The sequence below is a fragment of the Salvelinus namaycush genome, chromosome 1 (genome assembly GCF_016432855.1).
Source record: "Salvelinus namaycush isolate Seneca chromosome 1, SaNama_1.0, whole genome shotgun sequence".
Taxonomy (NCBI): Eukaryota; Metazoa; Chordata; class Actinopteri; order Salmoniformes; family Salmonidae; genus Salvelinus; species Salvelinus namaycush.
The window spans coordinates 76763120-76772611 of NC_052307.1; the positions used below are offsets into that span (position 1 = coordinate 76763120).

General features: G+C 41.5%; 1 protein-coding gene across 1 annotated transcript in view; it reads left to right on the top strand.

Annotated features, from left to right (window-relative positions):
* LOC120049221 (transcription factor SOX-6-like) overlaps positions 1 to 9263 on the top strand; it is a 202846-nt gene extending 193583 nt beyond the window's left edge. Inside the window, exons 15-17 of the mRNA XM_038995460.1 lie at positions 636 to 809; positions 2166 to 2382; positions 3484 to 9263. Of these exons, the coding sequence (XP_038851388.1) occupies positions 636 to 809; positions 2166 to 2382; positions 3484 to 3796 (704 nt within the window). The 3' untranslated portion in view covers positions 3797 to 9263. The remainder of the gene's footprint in view (positions 1 to 635; positions 810 to 2165; positions 2383 to 3483) is intronic.
* The last annotated feature ends 229 nt before the right edge of the window (positions 9264 to 9492 follow it).

Consider the following 9492-nt stretch of genomic DNA (forward strand, 5'->3'; position numbering starts at 1 on the left):
CCTTCACCTTGTAGTGTAGCACCAACCCTACCTCTGGTCTGGTCTCAGTCCAGCACCAACCCTACCTCTGGTCTGGTCTCAGTCCAGCACCAACCCTACCTCTGGTCTGGTCTCAGTCCAGCACCAACCCTACCTCTGGTCTGGTCTCAGTCTAGCACCAACCCTACCTCTGGTCTGGTCTCAGTCCAGCACCAACCCTACCTCTGGTCTGGTCTCAGTCCAGCACCAACTCTACCCTACCTCTGGTCTGGTCTCAGTCCATCTCCAGCACCAACCCTACCCTATCCCTGGTCTGGTCTCAGTCCATCCCCAGCACCAACCCTACACAATCCCCAGCAACAACCCTACCCAACCCCTGGTCTGGTCTCAGTCCAGCTCCAGCACCAACCCTACCCTAACCCTGGTCTAGTTTGATCCCAGTCCAGCCCCATCTCAGCCCCAGTCTCAATCTCAGTAGTAGTGATGACAGCCCATTGGGTATGGGGGTTGAACGTGGCTCGTGGCAGTTGATTAATTGCTCGCCTCGCTCTCTCTTCTCCTTCTTGTTCCTACTCTGGTGTTTCCAGGGTGGAAAGCTCTGAATGGCTCTGGTACCGGAGCAGATAAACCACAACAGTATTATTGTTGGCCTACAGGAGGCGCCAGCACAGCCGAGGCACGGGTCTACAGGGAAGCCCGGGGGAGGAACAGCAACGAGCCCCACATCAAGAGACCCATGAACGCCTTCATGGTGTGGGCCAAAGATGAGCGCCGCAAGATCCTCCAAGCCTTCCCAGACATGCACAACTCCAACATCAGCAAGATCCTGGGTAAGCCTTTCTTCTTTCTCTCTCTCTCTTCCAGCCATACCTCTCTCCTTCATCCAGCCATTACAGAGTCTGTTACAGTCTGTTAGCCTTCCTGTGTTAGATTATGTTTAAAACAAATTCTGACCAAGTTGGAAGGAACAGGATCGGATTTGGTCAGAAAGTCAGGAAACTGGCATGAAAAAAAAATATATATATTTTTATAGGTTTGTTGAGACTAGCGTTCTTAGGGTTGTCAATGAGAATTTTGTCGCTGAAAAAACAGTCCTTATAGACTTGATGCAATCAGTTTATTATTAAATTATGTTGTAGGCTTTCGTTAAAATTAAATGTTCCCTATTAAGCACAATGAATTAATAGGAAAGCCCAAAAGCGTCTTCCCTTTTGAAAAGTCTGGTGTAGTGTAATCCTCCTCAACAGCCCCCCCCTCCTCTCTCTCTCTCTCTCTCCCACAAATCTCCCCTCAGCTGGGTATAAACACTAGGCTGTTTGGCTGTTGGCAATAGTGATAAACGTGTAGTGTTTAAACCACTATGTTAACAACAAGAGGAAACAGAACGCCATTCATGAAACAGTGGAACACTGTGGGGGCCAACGGTCCCAACGGTCTGGCGGTCCAGAGCTGAAATCTACAGTCGTTCATTGATATGTCGAAAATATTTGTTCTCCGTATAAAAAAGTCAGGTTTTTCCAACTGCACATTTTATTCAGACAGGGTATAACTTAAAACCTTTGTAACAGTTTATATCTTAATGACTTTTATGCTCATTTAGGTGTGTTTAATTAATCTAGTGTGCTCTGTGCCAGCTGAAGCCCACTGTGGTTAATACCTGTCTATGTGGACATAAACATTTGTAGCCTGGTACCAGTGGGAGTGGGGGGTGAGGCGGGGGGTGGCATGTTGTCTGATTCGCCACAGTGGCTCAATCAGCCCTGGCTTACAGATGGATTTACCGCCATGTCACTGCCGTCAGTGTTTGTCATGAAAAATGACAGTGGTTAAATGGGTCTCGTCCCCACTGCACTGAGAGTCAATAGATCACAGCTTTTAAAAGTGGCATCACCCAGGCAGGAGCAGGAGCAGGACATACTAGAGATCAGCTAGAGACTATTTACAGGCCTGGTGTAGTTTCTGTTAACTCACCCACAGCCCAGCCACTGGCTTTATGGGTTTACATGGTTACTACAGAGACCACATAATAATATAATGTATCCACAATGGAAACTCCTATTTGCATTGATGTATCTATTGATTCTTATTAACTAATTATTCCTAAGTCCTTTTTACACCTATGTAGTGAAAATGTACGTTCAAAGTGTATGTTTTACTGATATCTGTGTGTCTGTGTTGTGTTACAGGCTCTCGCTGGAAGTCTATGACCAACCAGGAGAAACAGCCGTTTTATGAAGAGCAGGCCCGTCTCAGTAAGATCCACCTGGAGAAGTACCCCAACTACAAGTACAAGCCCCGGCCCAAGAGGACCTGCATCATCGACGGGAAGAAGCTGCGCATCGGCGAGTACAAGCAGATGATGCGCTCGCGACGGCAAGAGATGAGGCAGTTCTTCACTGTGGGGTAGGTGCACAGTGAAGAACGCCAGGCTTAGAGCACAGGCGCGACACACACACACGTAGACACACAGCTAAATGACTATTCTGAAATCAGTTGGCTTTTTGCCTGAGAACAGACTCTCTCTTCACTGTGCTTACACTAAAGATTGTTGTAGTGTGTCTGTAACTTGTCACACTAAGGCCCTGACCTTCGAATCAACCCAATGCATCAACCTGTTAAATCATGTATGTTATACAGCCCTCAGAATAGATGAATAACGTTTTAACTAGTTTCCCTTTTCCGTAAAAAAAAAACGTGTTCTTTTTTTCTCCACGTGTAGTGATGACGGTGGTGATAGTTCGTCGTACGCAATTTCCAACCGATTTGCGGAGCATTAATGAAACCCCAAGTCAAACACATTTCCTCATCCACCTTACTGTCAAGTGTTTTTTAATAGTAGTGATTTATCAATTTGAGACAATAGCCGACTGCAATAGCAGAGAAAGAGATGCCTACATTATTACAGGATATAAAGCATAATTATAGATTTACAGAGGCCTGGAGGGCAGCTGTCTGGAGCTTAACTTCCTCATTTACTGCGTGTGGTCAGTAAGGAGAAGGCTTCTCCAGGTGTTCCCTCATCACCCGTAAGCTATACGATCACTGGAGTATCAATCACTGCTAAAACACCAGATGAGAGAGAGAGAGCGCACTAACCACCAATCGGCTTTATGTTACCAATAAACTGGGTGTCGTTTCAGAACGACTCAGAACGGTGCTGTCTGGACAACTGTTCTCCCAAATCATTTTCACAGAACCATTGGCTGAGAACACACCTCTGTGGAGAACAGTTAATCCAGCTAGCTCTCTCAGTTTAAGTGCTGAAGTGGAGGTGTCTTTAGGGTTGACTCGAGCAGCACACACACTGTCAGCATTCTTTCCATTTGCTCATCCCATGTGATTCTAATTGTTTTCCTTTATACATATTTGAAGTAAAGCCTTTTTCCATCTAAAAAATAACACAGAACTGATATTGTTAAGAGAATTAAGTCTGGATTATAATGATGAAACAGGAACAAACTTGTCTAATAGTCTCTCTCTCTGTCCTTCGTTTTCTCCCTACAGGCAACAACCGCAAATCCCCATCAGCACCAGCGCCGGCGTGGTCTACCCTGGGGCCATAACCATGGCAACGACCACACCCTCCCCTCACATGACGTCGGAGTGCTCCAGCGCCTCAGCAAGCCCGGAGCCGGCCATTCCCGTCATCCAGAGCACCTACAACATGAAGATAGAGCCCAGTGCCATGTTAACCAACGACCCCATCATCAACGGAGAGGTAGATGAGATGGACATGTACGAGGACTTTGACGAGGAGCCCAAATCGGACTACAGCAGTGAGACTGAGACACTGGAGCCCATCGTCAGCGCCAACTGAGGCCTCTCAACACCCGAGCCGAGACATACACACATTCATACTGGAGAACCATCCCCAGGGCGGAAGACTGACTGAAGGAGGAGAAACAGAAGAACAAAAAAATACAGAACAAAAAGAAATGGTTCTGTTGATGCATCATTTAGGAGCCTGCATGCATATGTGGCTCCGTCAGAATCAACAGCTAAAGGTCTTAAATATTTCTTACAGTGTGTGAAGCCGTTTGGTTTAGTTTGTTTTGTTTTTTGTTTTTTATTATCTCATCGTTTATTTTTTGTGTTTTGTTCATGGACATTTACACAATTAGGTTATTGCCCATACAACTTTGGATGACAGGACTTGAAATGTAACGTTTGATATGAACCCATAATTCTTACAGTCTTACTTTTTTTCTTATGATATACATATTATTTTTTTCTCTTCAGTTAAATGCTTTTAATAGATTTCATTACTGTTTTTGATGGGAGTTATATATTCTCACTCAGGTATGCTGTGCCAGCCAACAGCTTGTGAATGTTTTAAATACGAATTTATTTGAAACTATTTAGAAAGCAAAATATTTGGAAATTCATATTAACTAAAAACAAACAAACAGAACAATTCCACAATTCTGGGACATAATCAGACTCCCTTATTATTAATTGTATTAGTATTATTATTATAATTATTATTATTGGTATTATTAACATACTGTACAATTTTGTGCAGATGTGCCAAACGTTTCAAGGTTTTTTTCTCTTAAATAATTTGTTTGAGTCTCGAGGGAGAGACTCGAGTCTTAGACAATCTCTTAATATCTTAGTGCGGCTTCAAAATCCAGTTTCTTTATATACCTTCTATATTGAAACACTCAGGAATCTGGAGACAGTGTGCTGTGTCTAGGGCAGGAACAGGAAGTGATGCAATAGCTTCAGGTGTGGTTGTTCATAATGGCAGCTGTTCTCCATGGAGACCAATGCGGTGACCAACAGGCCCTTCTCTCCCTGTCCCTCTCCAGCTCATGTCACCAGCCCAGTCTAACACAGAGCACTATAACACTCCCCTCACACTCTCTGCTCATTCTTCAACTCAGTCTTACCAAGTTCTTAATCAGAGTGATTGTAATCAGGCCAGAATTCCAAGGGGCCAAAGGCATCCAATCTGTGGGATTGGAAAGGCAGCAAAAGGCAGCTTTGGGGGCATTATAATCACAAATTGCTGTTTTACAATGTGTAGCTACAGTACATTCGGTTAAATACTTTAGCCCCTACTGGGGCGGCAAGTTTTAAAGTCTTTGGTCTTAACATTTTTATTTTTATTTTTAAATCTTAAGTATTTTTTCGACATTGTAAATCTTAAATTGACACGGGAAGATCTTAAAGCAGAGTTAACTACTGCAGCAGTCTTAAGAGAAGAGGCAGTGTGTGAGGGAATAACATCGTGTTTTTATTAAAGGAGGGTTACAGACAAAGTATTACATTCTAACGAGTCATATGAAACACAACAGTATTCCATAAACCACACCAGATCTGAGATGGTGATTCTCTACATTCATGCACTTAGATATTAACACTTACTACTTCATTTTTCAACTAAGTTAATATTTTATATTGAACAAAATGTTTGTTGTTTTATAATGGCCAGTTGCCTATTTTACATAAAGTTAAACATAAGTATTTTAGAGCAATTGAAATTGCACTTCTGTATTTTATTTACATACAGACAATGAGTATGAAATATAACACAATCAATCAGCTCTTAATCTTGTGACAATCAGTCACAAACTGAAAGTCCTTTACCTCTTTACCTCCAGTTGAACAGATCCCAGGTTGTTACCTATGGAGAAACAGCTAGAGATGGCCAGCAGTCAAGGCCTTACTGTCCATAATACAGCCCTCCTACAGGCCAGAAGGACTAAGTGCCTCCCTCTCTGCCCTGCCCCTGCCCTGTCCCGACCCCTTCCCATGGCAACCCCCACACCCAGGGGGTGCCATCTGGCTCAGAGTGGCAGGCAGCGCTAGGCTGGGGAGAGGAGAGAGGGGGAACAATAAGGACGGGGCACGTAGCACTTATTGTGCTCTCCATCAAAGTGCAGGCAGTGAGGCCTCCACCCTGGCTCCCGCCCTGGCCCAGCCACTATGCGCTGGCGAGCAGATGGAACAAGTACATCAAGCTGTGGGGGATTATTAAAATGACTGACGAGTGGGTATCATCTCAAATGCAGCATTATTAATGCATGAGCCCGGCTATTCTCCTCCCGTGCCCTTGAACCTGTCCATTTCAGACCAAGCCCAGAGGTTTAAAATGATCTAAATGGCTGGTCACCAGCTCTGGCTGTCTGCATGGCCAGGACTCCCTCCTACTGCTGGTCACTGCATTACTCTCCCAGGTCTAATTGATACAGATGGCTCTTTAGTACTTTAAATCTTTCTCGACCCATTCAGAGCTGGCTTTTATTGTGTTGTGTCCACGTTTGAAGCATTTATCTTAAGTCTTAGAAGTTTTTAAGCACCTCATTATTAATTTCCATTTCAGTTTCTTTTTCTTTTTTTGGTTGGTTGGTTTCTTTGTTGCTATTGTTGTTTTAAGGTACAATGCTTTTTTCTAGGATTTCCTCCCATACACAAACCTAAACGGATTTCCCTCCAGGTCAACATGTCTAGGTTTTTAAGCTGTTACTTCTGTTTGCTGGTTGATTGGTTGATTTGTACGTGATTTGTACATATTTCTATGTCCATGCCAAACCAATTCAGTGGGCTGGTAGTTAAAAAAGGACTGTTGATAGGACTGAAACTTGACTGCGCTTGTATAACAACAAAAAAATACAAAAAAACTAAGAACTTATATCTCGCAAGGAGACAATGTTTCATAAGTGTTATAAGCACTGGATATAAATTGTATTTTTATCAATTCTGACTAATGTGAAGCTGTTGTACCAGAAAAAAACCTGAATGAACAAAAGTCACGACGACTTGGACTCGTGGGCTCGTTCTCACAGTTACCAGATTTGAATAATTTTTCAGTCTACTTGTTTTGTTTATTTATGCAAAGACATGTGTAGTGAATGAACACTTTGTCTAAGCTCCAGGGCCACCAAGGGGAGAGAGACAGCGCGCGAGAGAGACTGAGCAGTAAACTCAACAGAACGCTTGCATAGTAACTGGTTAGCTGAGAAACACCGGATTTCAGACACGCATTTTATTGGTCACATATGTTTTGTTTTGTATATTGTATTTGAAGCTATATAGTGAGTATAGACATTTTATTTATTAGCCACTGTTGGCTCTAAAATTGTCAGTAGAACATAATGAAAGGACAATCAGAGAGAAAAAAAATATGTTTAATCAATTGGAGCTTCATTTTTCAATAAATTCACCATTTCATTATAGATTTTATTGTAAATACAACATAGGAAATAGAATTATATTTTTGTTCATAAGTACTGAGTGAAGTATAAGTTATGTATTTGACTGTTCTTTTTTTCTTCGTTTTTTACATCAGTGTATGTTGATCCGTGTTCTTAAAACTGACAGGTCACTGTACGTCATGTAGATTCTGATTATTTCTCCCAGTTGAAGAGAGCAGTATTGGACGGTTGAAGAGAGCAGTATTGGACGGTTGAAGAGAGCAGTATTGGACGGTTGAAGAGAGCAGTATTGGACGGTTGAGAGAGCAGTATTGGACGGTTGAGAGAGCAGTATTGGACGGTTGAAGAGAGCAGTATTGGACAGAGCTGTAGCTGAGATAGACAGACAGGCCCCTTCTTGCTAGCGTTTCAATGACCTCCCTCAGACAATTCAAGGAGCCAATCAAAACCCAAGCTGTACTCCTTAGCCTTAGACATTAAGGACAAACATTCTTTTTATAAATAACTTCATTTGTATCTAATTACATGCACAGTCTGTAAAAATAAAGTACTCTGTATCTTTCATAGGGACAGTGGTAAAATTCATCTGAACAACAAGCAGTTAAGATGTATATGTTTTTATTATACAACTTGCGTTTGCAATCATGACTCAATCCTAGCGACATACCTTATCACTTGTGTTTTGTGTTTTTCACAGCCCTCAGTGGTTATACTGTTATGTGCCAAATTTGAACGGAGGGGTTGACAGTAGCATAAATGAATAGCTACATTGTAATTGCACATCTGCATGCATTTGTTACATTTAAAATTAGAATGACCCAAGAGGATTTTATTCATTGGCAATGTTACACAAGTTCTTGGGGAGCTGAAATTGAAGGGAGTGTGCAAATATTTATTAGTTTTAACGTGGCACAATGCAGAGCCACTCGTGTGTATTCTAGGCCTATACTCTTTTTGTCCTTTTCTATGTGTTGCTGACCTTTTTAAAGGCAGCCCATCCAGCCATCAGCAAAGTGTAGTTATGACCTTTTCCTATGAATCCATCTGTCTCTCAGCTATGTAAATGCGAACAAAATTCAACAACTGAAGACTAAGCTTGTATGCTGTTTCAATAACTTAACTTAAATGTAATGATTTTTTCTGTCATTGAACTTTGTGATGTATATGGTGGGAATGTTCTCTGTGTTCATGTAATTAGCACAATTCACTGACATGCTGGACTGACATGCTAGCTGCTGTTCAGGAGTGTAACATTTGCTGTTGGGGACAACTTATACAGTTGTCAATGGTACTTTGCTTTCTAGATTCATTTTTTGTCTCTCAAGCAAAACTGTGTGTGGCTCTTCTGTCGCTGGGGCTGTTGCTGTTTTGAAACCGCTGGCAGACTGATACAGTTTTAGGGCAGGGCAGGTATTGTTTGGGCGTAACTAGAGAAAATGAAATAGTGTCTGTTGCTGCTTTGAAAAAAGTTTTAATTCTGAAAATGTAAATAGTTTATCATAATATCTTGTACAGTCCAGTGTAAAGTTTTTAATTGAACTTAAAAAAGGTTGCCATCACATTTGTGTTCACTTTCTTCTTCATACAGTACAAAAGGACAGCTACTTGCTGAGGATATTATTGTTAAATTAAAAAAGGAAAAGGTACTAAAATATTTTATTTTGCTTGGCTTCAAAATGTAAACCAGCAAGTCTTTGGTTTCCATGTGCAGTATTGACGTGAGGTAAACTTAAGGTGAAATAATTCTACAGTGGTATGTATTGGAGACCAGTCTCCTCTGTGTTGGTAGTATTAATACACTATATCAAATAAAATACACCAGATGACTGACACATTTGGGTGTATCTAGGCACCTTAGTAATGTGTGCAAATATCTAGGTTGTGTTCCCCACAGGATGCATTCAGGCATATTGTAATGTAACATCATCTTTCTATATGTACTCAATCCATTGATGTAACAAGGCAGGAGTGGGTTGTATAACTGCCTGTTTAAGCTCATTTACCTCAAGAGTTTCCTCCTTTTGCGTAAAAGAGTAAGAAATTGTGTGACAAAGTCTCACCATCACTCCCATATTTTGTACTGCTGTTGACACTTACAAATTAAAGAGACATTTTGTTTTAAGATCCGAGTCTCTATTTTGTTGTTGTTGTTGTGCGTTGATTGTCCATTGATTTCTCATGCAAAAACTACATTGATTTCTCATGATACATTTCAACATTTTATTTTCTACTGCAGTGTGGGATTGCATTTTTTATGGACAATTATTTATCTAAGGTGGCCCATAAGTCATAGTTTATGATTAGAATGAGTGCCACTAACTGATTTTCACATTAACTAATGGTAGAGATTACA